Below are 14,248 nucleotides of genomic sequence, written 5' to 3'. Positions count from 1 at the left end.
CTTTTGGTTGGCTGTTGTCTGACCTTTATTTGTGCATATCTGCTTGTCTGTGTGGTGTGTGTGTCTGTGTGTGTATGTGTTTGTTTCAGGTCTTGGATAAAGAAGGGCAGATGGATAACCCATGCACTAGTTGGCTCGCTGACTCTAATTGGGACAACATTACTGAACTGGACAAGCTGGCGAATTTCCACAAGCTCATGGCCTCCTTTGAGAAGTACCCAAGAGACTGGAACCTGTGGTACACTAGTTCGGAGCCGGAGAATGCCCATCTGCCTGGTAATGAGTGTGTGGGTGTGTGTTGGGGCTGCTAAAGTTGATATTGTGTTTAATATTGCTACAATCACACATTTACTTACTAGTGCTATAACAAACCGTAGCTGATCTGTGATCTGAACAGACTGCCCCCTAGGGTTAGGCATGCATGTGAACCGTGGATTAATTGCCAAGGTTTAACCATAACAGTGTAGAACACTGCAGCAGTTACTTTTTACAGTAGTAATTCTCTATATTTTAAACAGAGCTGCAGTGACAGAAAAATATATTTGATCAGCCAATATTTCTTGATCTAAGCTGATCCCGATCCTATTATTTTGCGAGTTAAGGATTACAGCAGCTCTTTGTGAGCCCCCAGTCACAGGGCACTGCAGTTCCTCATTTAAACTCTAGATGGCAATACAAAGCTCATGCATAGCTGCACAAACCCTGTGTTGGATTGTGCAGTGAATTCTATTAGAAAACATCAGTCTAACAGTGTCTTACTGTATCTGACTCAAACTCAGTCAAAACAAATTGTAAAAAGTATAAAACTATAAATTGATACCACACTGAGAGTGCATCACTTAGCCCAGTACAGTGAGTATGAGAACAATGGAAAGCAAAGTTACACTATGTGTCCAAATGTTTGTGGACACCCCTTCTAATGAATACATTCAGCTACTTTAAGTTGCACTCATTGTTGACACAGATGTGCAAATGCACACACAGCTTAATCCAAAAAGATAAATGTGAACCTTTTGGCACCATGCCCGATCCCAAGCTTGGGTTAGAGGGGTACAAAGCCCTTCCAGTATTGAGCTGTGGAGCAGTGGAACTGTGTTCTTTGAAAGGATGGTGCTCCATCCAATACGTTTGGGATGATTTTGGGATGAGGTGGGGTGGCAATCATCCATCATCCTGAACTCACTAATGCTCTTGTCACTTAATACAGTCAAATCCTCACAGCAATGCTCCACAATCTAGTAGAAAACCTTCCCTGGACAGTAGAGACGGTTAAGAAAAAAACTTGAAAAACTTGATTTCAGAAGTCGAAACAATGAATGAGGATGTGTCCCAATACTTTGGTGCATATAGTGCAAATTCTCACCCCCTTTATTTATTTATTTATCTTATCTGCAAAATGAACTGTGGCGCAAAAACCGTCATACGATCCAAACTGTGAGTTTTGTGATCCGTTATATACCCCCATAGCTTGGACGTGTATTTTGGAGCAGAATTATTTATGTTTATTGTGCGTTGATTAATCCAAACACCCTAAAACACTGGAGCATCTGGCACATCTGGAACATCTGTGTTTGGTCTGCACACAGTAAAACGTAGTAAAAGTAGTGCATGCTTAGAAGACTCGTTTGCATTGAGAGCCTTCTGTGATAGCTGTGTTATCAGTATTGTATAGACCAATAGCACTACAGCAATCACAAAGCAGTATATTGTGAAGCTCTGAAGTGTGTGTGTGTGTGAATATGACTGGACTTATTGCACTTTAACTTTGTCAGTGTTATCTTAGGACAGGCACTTGATTTGTAAATCTTATTAAATCTTCTTATTCACATTTTTGTCCCTTTGATTAATTTCTGTCTTGTGAATTTTATTTGAATTGAAGATGAATATGTATTTGCCCCTCTTTGTCTTTTGCGTCTACTCTCTCTCACACTCTTGCTCGTTCTCTCTCTCTCTCTCTGAGAATGTATTAATGCCTCACGCTTCCTACAGTGCTAGTCTGTCATTTCCCTTCCTTTATTTTATTACTCTAATTACATTACTCAAAGTTCCACTCAATATTAATACAATCTGCGCTAGAACTTGCAGCCGCAATTCTTTTTTTGCTCGGCACTGTGGAAATCCATTGTTTGTTTAACCCGTTTATGTAATTATGAATCGCACTGTTGTTTTAAAAGTAAGCTCTCAAGGGGCCCCACTTCTAAAAAGGCTCTGTAAGAAAGATAATATTTGCCTGTCACTTAATCTCCTGTTTGATTTCTCCCCTTTCCACTCACCCCTCTCTCTCCCTTATCCTTATCTCTCTTTCTCCTTCTTTTCTCAACCCATCTCCACTCTTTACACTATTACTTATTCTTCTCCACCCTCCTTGCCCTTCGCAAATGACTATGTCCATTTTCAAACACACTTTCTCCTTTCTCTCCTCCTCCCCCCTGTCCCCCACCCCACATCTCTCTCTCTCTTTCTCCATAGGTGAATGGGAGAATGGATGTAATGAGCTGCAGAAGATGTTGATCGTGCGTTCTCTAAGGCAGGACCGCGTCTCTTACTGCGTCACCTCCTTCATCATCAATAACCTGGGCTCGCGTTTTGTAGAGCCGCCTGTGCTCGACATGAAGGCCGTGAGTGATACACGCACACAGCACATAAGAGCCATAGGGGTCAATATCTACTTAACAGTCCATAACCACCATTCACTGCTCGAAGCTTCAATCCCTCCCATCTTGCTCATATTTGCACATAGTGCTGCATCCCAGGAAGCCTCTGAACCGCACCATTAAGGTTGAATTAAAAATACCAGCTGGGCATCTTCATTTGGAGGTGTCCCATTATGAGCATAGGTAGGGGTTCCCTACCATCTTTACCGTCTCTGACAGGGAGATAACGCCTGAGCATGCCTGAGCTTTCATCTAGCTTCAGTCTTCCTGAACACATCTCGAATTCTGTAAACGCTGCTTTCCCTCGTACATTTAAAGTTGGGAACATGACTCAAGCAGTCGTGACAAACTCTTTGGAGTGAGTTTGTAATGCATGGATAAGCTTGTTATGTTACTGCACTTTGGACTGGCTCACATGTGCTTTTCCTGGCACGGTACACTAGCACTATTAAAATTAGCGTATGTGTAATTTTTCTATCCATCCAGTATTTGTCACTTTCGTCGTCTGTCTGTAACCTGGAGCTGGGCTATTTAAATGCAACAGACAGCTTCTGCAACTTTTTCTTTTTTTTAATTATTAAAAAAGTCTTTTTATTTATTTATTTTTAATACTCTTGATGTTTGGAGAAACTATGAATAAGCAGTTGTCCAAATACTTTTCTTTTTTTTTTTTTAGGTAGTCGAAGACTCTACCACTAAGACACCCCTGATCTTCGTGCTGTCACCTGGTGTAGACCCCACAGGCGCTTTGGTACAGCTGGCAGAGACATCAGGCATGGGCCGCCACTTCCACGCTCTCTCTCTTGGACAGGGCCAGGCCCCCATCGCCACTCGCATGATCAAAGAGGGAGTGAAGAACGGTGAAGCTCCTCCTTCTGTCTCACTCTATTTTATTAAAAGGGAGAAAACCACACCAGCAGGAGTTACAAATCACATACTCACCGATCAGCCATAACATTAATGCCACTGACAGGTGAAGTGAAACACATTGATTAGCTTCATCTACAGCGGCATCTGATATATTAGGCAGCAAGTGAGCAGATAAAAGCGGAAAAGATGAGCAAGCATTAGAGAGAAATCTGGGACACTTTGACAAGAGCAGATTTATGGTCTTCTGGTTTTATTTCTCTGGAATATTCAGTTGTCAGAACCTACTAAAAGTGCTCCAAGAAAGAAACCACCTGTGAACTGGTGACCCAAGGATCATGGAGGCCCCACCTCACAACTTACATGCATGAAACTTATGAAAATCTTCTCTTGAGCATGCAGCGATCTTTTCAATACTGCTGCCATTTCAGTATGACAGCAACTGTAATGGGACACTTAAGAAACGCTGCTCCAGCCAGCGTATACATGTAGACATGGCCACAGGCAATAGAAGCACCAGCAATGATGGAGAAGTAGTGCTTCGCATCAGTAATACTGTGTGTCCATACTGTTACTTCTCTCTGTCTTTCTCCACCTCATGGACTCATAGGCACATTTGTCAGTTCATGGTGTTTACTCAGATTAAATTGTGTAAAAGTCATTTGGAAGTCATTACCTTTATTTTCATGCATGCCTGTTGGGGGGGAAAAACAAACATGGCTTCAAATATGCCTTCCTTATTTGCTCTACCTTATCTGTCTTTCTGTCTGTGTGCATTCTTGTGTGTATGTGTGTGTGTGTGTGTGTGTGTGTGTGTGTGTGTATGTGTGTTTGTGAGTGGCAGGTCACTGGGTGTTCCTAGCTAACTGCCACCTGTCCCTGTCGTGGATGCCTCAGCTGGATAAGCTGGTGGAGCAGCTCCAGGTGGAGGATCCTCACCCAGACTTTAGACTGTGGCTCAGTTCATCCCCTCACCCAGAATTTCCTATAGCCATACTGCAGGCTGGCATCAAAATGACCACAGAGCCACCTAAGGTACACTCTCTCTACACACACACACACACACACACACATATATATATATATATATATATACTCATCCAACTGTAGTGTATGTAGCTGTTCATGTACTAAAAGAACAGAGAACACATTGACCAATCAGCCATACCATTAAAACTATGTGGTTTGAAGTGAATAATATTAGTGACCTCATTACAGTGGCACCCGTGAAGGGTTGGAACATATTAGGCAGTAAGTGAGCCGTCAGTTCTTGAAAGTACTGTGTTAAAAGCAGAACAAATGGACAAGCATAAGAATTTGAGACACTTTGACAAGGGATAAACTGTGGTGGCTAGTTGACTGGGTCAGAACATCTTCAAAACATCAGGCAGGTCTTGTGGGGGGAGTTCCTGGATATGCAGTGGTCAGTACTTACCAAATGTGGCCTAAGTGGGGAGCTTGTTCAATCCCACATAAGATCTACTGTTGCACATGGCTGTAAAAGTTCATGCTGGCTGTCTTGTGGAGTCCATGTCTCAGCAGGTCAGAGCTGTTTGGTGACAAGAGGGTGCTGCCACAATCTTAGGCGGGTGGTTTTAATGTTGTGGCTCATGAGGAACACATTTTAGACACTTTGTAAGATGTAAATCTGTATGATTCGCTCTTTCAGAGATGACCATAAAAGAGATGACTGGGCTAAACTAACTCTTTCTAAATCAGTTCTTGTGGACAGGAGTAATGGGACACCTGCTTTTTCATTGTTTCTTCCGAAGTCAAGGGTATTGTAAAAAGAGAGTATTCTGCTTTGGTTGGAGTAACTTTAGTCTCTACTGTCCAGGGAAAGCTTTCTTCTAGATTTTGGAGAATTGCTGTGAGGATTTGATTGCATTCAGCAGCAAGAGCATTAGTGAGGTCAGGATTACCCTAAGAATTGGATGGAGCACCATCATTCCAGAGAACACAGTTCCACTGCTCCATAGTGCCATACTGGGCTTTATACCCCTCTGGCCCATGCCTGGCATTAGGAATGGTGCCAATAGGCTTATTGTTATATTCTCCAATGAGTCTTTTTATATTGGAAGTTCTTCTCTTCAGGGACTAGACAAGCTGTGTGCATGTGAATTTGCACATCTGTGTCAGCAGTGGGTACAAGAGGTGTCCACAAACATTTGGATGTATAGTGTTTATTGTCAGTGGTGGTCAGTAGTAAAATACAGCAGATAGATAAAAGATTAAAAAACACTGATGTACTCCTTTAAACTCACATTGATGGTGTTTACAGTTAGAATTAGAGAATTAAGGAGATGAAGGGATAAGCATGAGAATTAAAAAGAGATATAATTACTAAACTGATGAAGCAAGAAAACCATGAAATTGTTGAACATGAAACTGTTACAAAGGCTACCTAAAATGATTAAATCAGAGCTGTTGATATCTTGCAGCATGTCCCACACAGTAACATGGTGCGCAATAAACTAAATCAGATCCTGGCACATAAACACATACACAGAGAAACACACACAAACACAAATGCATGTTTTCATTTCTTTGTGTTTGTCCACCTACACACTCAGGAAATGGTCTTTCTTTATTGATCCATTGGATTTGCTTTTCTGTCAGATGTTTGGCCTTTAAAAAATTGCTCAAAAGTCTTTTTTGTTTTTTTTGCACTTATTGATCACAGAATTCAATAGATGTCCAGAGAACCATTCCTACATGCCACACTGCTTCATGTAATGCCAAAAGTAACACTCAAACCCGTACAAACAGCCACACATCTCTGCTCTCTCTCCTCGCAGGGGGTGAAGTCGAATATGAAACGTCTGTACCAGCTGGTGACAGAGTCACAGTTCTTGCGCTGCACACGGCCCGTCATCTACCGCAAGCTGCTCTTCGCCCTCTGCTTCTTCCACAGCATCCTGCTCGAGCGCAAGAAGTTCCTCCAGCTCGGCTGGAACATCGTCTACAGCTTCAATGACTCTGACTTTGAGGTAAATATGCTGTATGTGCAAATGTTTGTGGACACCCCTTCTAATGAATGCTTTCTGCCACCTTAAGTTGCACCCATTGCGGACACAGATGTGCAAATGCACACACACATGCAGCTTGTCTAGTCCCTGTATCTGGAGCAGATAAACATTAACCTATTGACACCATACCTTGAGCGTTGAACTGAGGAGCAGTGGAACTGTGTTCATGTAAATGATTATGCTGCACCATACAGTACTTGGAATAAGTTGGGGTGGTGATCATCCAACATCCTGACCTCACTAATACTGTGGTCACTAAATGCAATCAGATCCTCACATCAATGTTTTTAAATCTAGTAGAAAGCCTTCCCTAGACAGTAGAGACAGTTACTCCAGCAAAAGCAGGTCAAAAGTTTTTTTGAATGCTCAAATTATTGGTAAGAAACAATAATTGAGCAGGTGTCCCAATACTTTTGTCCATTTAATTGTATAGATTAATTATTATATACCAATAGATGCATCAAACAATGGTTGTTCTATGGCATCGCTCAAAGAACCCTTCTAGCACCTTTATTTATAAGTGTGCATATGTCCAAAAGGTTGACACCCACTAAACCAGAGTTTCTTCAGAATAAGAGTAATGCTAGAAAAGTATTCCCTTTGCTGTGGTAACTACCTCAGTACTTCAAAGAAGGCTTTGTGTTGCATGTTGGAACATTGCTGCAGAGGTTTGGTTGCATTCAGCCATGATTTTTGAGCATTAGTGAGGTCAGGTACTGATATTAGATGACTAATTCTGGATCACAAACACTACTCCTCATACCAGAGGTAATGGAAGTGGCTCAATCAGTTCCTCTAGGCGATTGCTGGGGGAGCTTTGTACCCCTCTGGCTGACAGCGCTGGGCAGGGTGACCTAAGGAGCATGTACGTCTGCTCCAGAGTTACTGTCCTGAAGGCTGACAGTCGCTGATCCAACATTTCCTCTGAACAAGAGTAATAATAGCTAGTCAGCCCATTTGTCATAGTAACAACCTGAGTGCTTCCAAGAAGGCTTTATGCTACATGTTGGAACATTGCTGTGAGGGTTTTATTGTGTTTACCCATAATTATTTAGCATTAGTGAGGAGTTGAATGATTAATTCTCATACCAAAGGTGTTCATTCACTCCAGAGGAAAAAAAGGTTACTCTTGTCCATTGCTGGGTGGCTTTGTACCCCTCCAGCTGACCACACAGGGTAAGTATGACCTTAGGCTGATGTGTGGCTGCTCCATAGTGTCCCATTCTAAGAAAGTACAAGCAGTATGTGGGCAGTTGAATTCCCCTATCCATTGTTCAGAATAAGAGCACCTCAGTGATGTTGGGTTCCTTAATTAGACGGGCTGTCTAGATACTAGCTCTCACTCCCTCTCGGTCACTCTCTCCCTCAGGTAAGCGAGAACTTAATGAGTCTGTATTTGGATGAGTATGAGGAGATCCCCTGGGATGCGCTGAAGTACCTCATTGCTGGGGTCAACTACGGAGGTCATGTTACGGATGACTGGGACCGCCGCCTCCTCACTACATACATCAATGACTACTTTTGTGAGGGCGCTGTCAACACTCCTTTCTTTAAGTGAGTTTCGCACATACACACACTCTCGTCGCAGGCACGCACACTCGCAAGCGAAAGACATTAACATTTGTCACACTGCAATAACCTTCACCCCTTTTTAATAGTGAAGGCACTCTTTTACACCCTGTTGAAGAGCAAGAGCCCCACCCTGTGGACCAGACTGGAACCTCATAGACACACGTTCATACATATGTTCTCATATGCACGTAATATAATACACTCACACTTGCATACTGATTCCTGATTCCTACAGTGAGTGTCTGTATCTTAACTTTAAACTCTCTCTCTCTCTCTCTCTCTCTCTCTCTCTCTCTCTCTCTCTCTCTCTCTCTCTCTCTCACACACACACACACACACACACACACACACACACACACACACACACACACATTCAACTCACACAGTACCACATTATTGGAAAGACTCCACAAGTGTTTCACTGGCTATTGCTGTGTTTTCCAGCTCTTATCCTGGAGAACTCTTGCTGTGCACAGTTCAGTTTTTTTCCCCCCTTGCTCGAACATACCAACTTCTAACCTCATGAAAGGCTTGTTAATTAGCTGATGAGTTGAGTTAAGTATGTTGGAGCAGGAGAACACTGCAATGTGCAGTGCATGGGTACTTCACAGCCAGGGATACTGCTCTGGTGTTATTCAGCTCAGCTGCTGATGCATATATAACAAAGAGCAACAGCTCCACCATGTGGTGTGTTTAAAAAATTACACTGGGTGTAAAATATCCCAGTGTCTGAGTGCAGATTGAGGGGGTGATGCTGGTAGACCTGGATCTGGATCAAAAAGGGGTTATGGTTATTTTTAATTATTTAATGTCAAGGTAAAACAGCTGCTTCTGCATATTGTTTGTATACACGTCTCCTTGCTATGGTCACATATCATTAGATTTATAAAGAACAGAAGCTAAATGTAGTTGAAGTTCTAGTGGATGGTGGTGGCGGAAACAAATGAACAGGGAGCAAATCATACTTTAGTTGACTTTTATTTTTATAAGACCCTCAGATGTGTGCACACTCACTCAGAAACGATCACAGTTCATCACAGTGCATCCAACAATAAAGGCGTCATCATGTTCCTATTATAGGCTGCAGCAATAGAAAGTACAGCAGCACAGTAGCAAAAGCTAATGCATTGTACTGTTCTGAATGTGGAGTCAAATGTGATACATTCACAGCCTCTGAATGTATCTCCAGCTTAATGCTGGTCAAGAGTGTAGTTACCCGGATTCCGGATGTTCTGGTCTTCGGTGAAGGCCAAGGACTTTTTCAGCAGATTAAACTAGACTGCTTAGAAAATGGTTCATAAAATCAAGACTGATGTGAGGATGTGGAAATCGAACAAATAATATTCATTTGACTTACACTAAATATGAGCGGATTCTCTTACTGCAGCCTGTGAGAGGTGCTGTTCCAGTCTAAGCGTAATTTAATTCAAAGTCGTGTGTGTGTGTGTGTGTGTGTGTGTGTGTGTGTGTGATGTCCTCTAGACTGTCCTCTCTGCCTACCTATTACATCCCTCGTGATGGGCCTCAGACTGCATATCGTGAGTATATCAGCCTGCTGCCAGCAGTGGAGCACCCGGAGGTGTTTGGGCAGCACCCTAATGCAGACATCGCCAGCCAAATCTCAGAAACACGCACACTCTTCGACACACTCCTATCTCTCCAGCCCCAAGTAACTAGTACCGCAGCTACAGGGGCAGGGCCCAGCCGTGAAGATAAGGTGTGTATGCTGAATAGTTAACCCTTTAAACACTTTTAGGACCTGTTGGTGGGTCCTTGCTTTCCTCACTCACTCTGATAGCTGGGTGACTTACATATTAGCTCCATAGCAGTTACCAAAGAACTCATTATGAAGACTGTATAAGCCTTAAGTTTAATACCTGACCAATAAACCTGCAGGTGAAGGGGGTTAAAAGCTTGGGATATATAAGTTTGGATTTGACTTCCATGTGAATTGGATAGCAGTACCATCTAATTGTGTGTGTGTATGTAGGTGTTAGAGCTCTCCGCTGATGTTCGTCAGAAGATCCCAGCACAGGTGGACTACGAGGGCACGCAGAAGCTTCTGCAGGATGACCCCTCTCCCCTTAATGTAGTACTGCTGCAGGAGATTCAGAGATACAACAGTCTACTACACACCATCAGGTATGTGTGTGTGTGTGTGTGTGTGTGTGTGTGTTTCTGACGATAATGCCTCGTTAGATGTCATGCTATGCAAGTAACTGTACACTGACTGATGGTTACACGTCCGTGGGTGGCTGTGTGTTCAGGACATCTTTGACAGAGTTGGAGAAGGGTATTAAAGGTCTAGTAGTGATGTCCAGCAGTCTGGAGGAGATGTTTCAGTGTATCCATGATGCTCGTGTGCCCCCCCTCTGGGAGAAGGTAAGATACTGTTAACATATACGCTGTAACAGAGGTCTTCAAATCTGGACCTTGAATCTAGTTTCCAGTCCTGGATGTTGTTCTCGCTGGACATGACATGAATTGGCCAAGTAGTTTCAGACCTACCAAACATTACAAAGTCCAGGACTGGAAAGTGGATTCTGCTCTGTATTATCTTATTACAGTACAAAGTAGAAGTTAATGTAGAAATTATGTTATTGTCATGGTAATTATTGTTTTGTTTTTTTACCAGTAATTAATGTTTTTAGACGTAGATGATTTGTGGCAGATCAGTAGAATTGTGATTGAAATTCTGTTTATATTTGTAGGTAAAAGAGTTTGTATATTAGTGGTGTTTAAAATGTTTATTTGTGTAAATAATTGTGTAATATTCTGTGATTAATTCTGATTAAAGTTAAAATGCTTGCTACCACTTCCTTGAATTTTTAAGAACTTGAGTTTTGAGAACTTTAACCTCAGACACAGAAAGAAGCTTGGACACAGAAGCTTTAATAGAGAAAATGCATCATCTTTTAAAAAGATAAATGGATGATTGGTCATTAGGCTGGATTAAGCCAGCTTTTATGACCAGTTGTGAGATTTAATCTATATTCTGTAAAAAAAGAGTGACCTATGGGAGGAAGTTGATGCCAAACTTTGCAAGATTATTCATTTGCGTTCTAAAATGATTTGCAGGTTTATTTGTGTGTGTTAACATGTTAATGTTGTATAGTATATATACATTTATATATATATATATAACCTTTTTTCCTTTTTTTAAGTAAAAGAGTGATGAAATATTTTAAAAGAGATTCCATGAACATAACAAGCAGACTTGTGGACCGTTGTTCTAGACACTCTGTGCGTCATGTAGGCACACACGCAGCGTCTGTAATAAATCATTGTGTGGAGAGTGTAGTGCGGTAAGCTGTGAGGGCAGTGCCCTGTGCTTAGAGGAGAGGAGCTGGAGTGGAGTAAATGAATGGTGGAGTGCTGGAAGGTCACACTGCTGGAGTAGAGGCCAATGCACTGCAGCGCTGAGGATCAGAAGATGATTTTATCCCTGTTCCTCTCTCTCTCTCTCTCTCTCTCTCTCTCTCTCTCTCTCTCTCTCTCTCTCTCCTATACACACACACACACTTAGTCACTTCAGAGCACTTATGTACACTGTCTTACATGGGCAAACGAACACAGACTCTCTGTTGAAATATTCCCCTCATCCATCATTAGTGCACTGCTGCCCTCTTTATAGTGAGAGAGCACTGCTCGTCTTGGTCAAGGAGATTGTTATCCGTGTGTGCGTGTGTGTGTGTGTGTGCGTGTGTGTGTATTGAGGTTATCAAGTGCAGCTTGTTTGTGTTAGCATGCATATGATGAAATCACATTCATTATTCTGTTACTGCCTGTAATAAGCAGAAAAACACTTCAGTGTTATGCAGAAAACATAAAAGCTATTACTTATAGAATCTCTCTCTCTCTCTCTCTCTCTCTCTCTCTCTCTCTCTCTCTCTTTCTCTTCATTAGAACTCAGCTCTCCTTCTGACCTGTGTGTTCACTCTTCTCTCATTACTCTCTTCACTCTCTCTCTCCCTCTGCCAGTCTGAGTCTGTGCCTCATCCGTCCATGGCCTTAACTTTGATCTGATAATAGCAGAAACAGGTAACACAGGGCATTCAGTTCTTCTCTTTAATCCTGCCCTTCTTTCTCGTGACTCATACATCTCTACTAAGATGCATGGCTTTCATTACATCTCTACACCCTCTGCCACCTACTTCTTTTTCCTCCTATCTTGTCCTTTTTTGTGCACTTTGTAATGTTTGAGTGCTGGTGAGATACTGTGGCCAGTACCATTCACCCTTTCACAGTTTCTTCCTCAGCTTTGCTGCTCATTATAGATCACACTCATACAGTCATTTGTTTTTACTTAACCTCTTAAACTCCACCGGTGGTTCCTGACCACCCCCCACATACACACACACACACACACCCACATACTGTTATAACTTAGGAACAATTCAGCCTGTTTGCATTGCTTTGCATGTAGTAACCGATTAGTAATCCTTAGGGTGTCATAAAAGTCACAGAGCATAAGGGGTTAAAATGTTTTATAACTATAAAAAAATGCATTGTTCCAGAAGTCCTAGTCTAGTCCAGTGTTCTCTGACAAACTTCATGCTGATTTTGTATTTATTTATTTTTTGAAAGCAAGGTTTTCCTCCTTGCACACCTACCATAAAAACATATTTCTGATGGGAGATGCTGTACTTTGCAGATATCAGCTGTGGCAAGAGCAACTTGTAGGTCCCGGGGTGTCATTTTAGGATTGTTGGAGACTTCTTTACACATCTTACTGTGTACTCTTGGGCTGAACTTGCAGGGACAGCCTGCCCTGCCCATGATGGCAGATGTTTCGTTTTGAAATTGTGGACAGTGGATTTCTAAAAAAAAAAAAAGGCCCACCTTCAGTAAAACCTTCTTTCTGAAAGCCTCAGAGAGCTCTTTGGATCTCACCATGGTTATACCACACTGGTAAAAGTATAAGATCCTTGAGGGAGTTTTGGAAATTCTTCAGTTTGAAACAATGTGCACACACAAACAGCTTGTCTAGTTATTTTAGAGAAGTCAGTAGAAGTAGGTAAACATGAACTTATCAGCATCATCCCTAATGCCAGACATCTAGAGCCCCCCTCCAACATTCAGCTGTGGAGCAGTGGAACATTGTTCTCTGGAATGATGGTTGTCGCTCGATCCAATACTTTGGGGTGGTGATCATCCAACATCCTGACCTCACTAACGCTTTTGTTGCTGAATGCAATCAGATCCTTACACCAGTGCTCCAACATCTAGTAGAAAGCCCTCCTTGGACAGAGGTGATAGTTAATTCAAACAAATCTCTAAACAATAAATGACAAGGTGTCCCAAGTCCATGTTGTGTGTGTATGTATATATATAATTTATTTTTATTTTTCAGGCAGTTGTTGTTTAAATTTTGTCACAATTGGGATGAATGGACCAATAGAAATGCTCCAAAATGACTTATTTTTACATTGGCATCCATTGAAAGTTAAGGGTTTTTCCCCTTCTTCAGTAAAGTTGCTGTTTTGGAGAAACTGTACCAGGTTTCGCGTGACTGTGATTTGAGACACTGATTACATGTAAGGACAGGCTGTATTCTTTCAGGAACAGGTCAATGTTCCGAATATTTCCAGAAGCTTGTTTTTGATGGTTTTCAGAATCAGCTCAGTCCGTCACACTTCTGTAGGGGAATAACACAGAGTGTGGCTTGTATTTATTTCTGTCAGGGTCTGAGTGTTTTAGCATAAATTAGCACAAGTTAAACTCAGACACACGTTTCCCACAACAATGCATCAGATTTAGCTTTCGAGATGCTAAACATACTGAGCAACCAGACTCCGATTAGATTTGGAATCAAATTAAAATGTTTCAGCATCTGAAAATGGCTAACATTAAACCTCTTCCTTGTTCCTCAACCCTCAGGAAACAATGGTGACACACACTGAATGACTTTCATTCATTTTATTGCATTATTTCTTTAAATGCCAATATATTACATAATATCTGGATCAAAGGCTTCAAGAGCCTAGGTATTGCACTCATTTTAATGAAGCTCATGCCAGACCTTGAATCCCCGCCCTTGGCAAGCACAGCGAGGCTTTGAACACCATAATGTCACATGAAATGAATAACTGTAACAAGGTTGGCAGTCAACCACCTGTGTAAGCT

General features: G+C 41.9%; 1 protein-coding gene across 1 annotated transcript in view; it reads left to right on the top strand.

Annotated features, from left to right (window-relative positions):
* The window catches only part of dnah2 (dynein, axonemal, heavy chain 2), a 179,854-nt gene that overhangs the window by 158,916 nt on the left and 6,690 nt on the right, over positions 1–14,248 (top strand). Inside the window, exons 75-83 of the mRNA XM_072687948.1 lie at positions 90–276; positions 2,470–2,618; positions 3,331–3,514; positions 4,366–4,556; positions 6,320–6,511; positions 7,920–8,104; positions 9,605–9,839; positions 10,113–10,264; positions 10,390–10,504. Coding sequence (XP_072544049.1) covers positions 90–276; positions 2,470–2,618; positions 3,331–3,514; positions 4,366–4,556; positions 6,320–6,511; positions 7,920–8,104; positions 9,605–9,839; positions 10,113–10,264; positions 10,390–10,504 — 1,590 coding nt within the window. The remainder of the gene's footprint in view (positions 1–89; positions 277–2,469; positions 2,619–3,330; positions 3,515–4,365; positions 4,557–6,319; positions 6,512–7,919; positions 8,105–9,604; positions 9,840–10,112; positions 10,265–10,389; positions 10,505–14,248) is intronic.

This window comes from Salminus brasiliensis, chromosome 9, assembly GCF_030463535.1.
Source record: "Salminus brasiliensis chromosome 9, fSalBra1.hap2, whole genome shotgun sequence".
NCBI lineage: Eukaryota > Metazoa > Chordata > Actinopteri > Characiformes > Bryconidae > Salminus > Salminus brasiliensis.
This window is presented reverse-complemented; position numbering and strand designations above follow the sequence as displayed.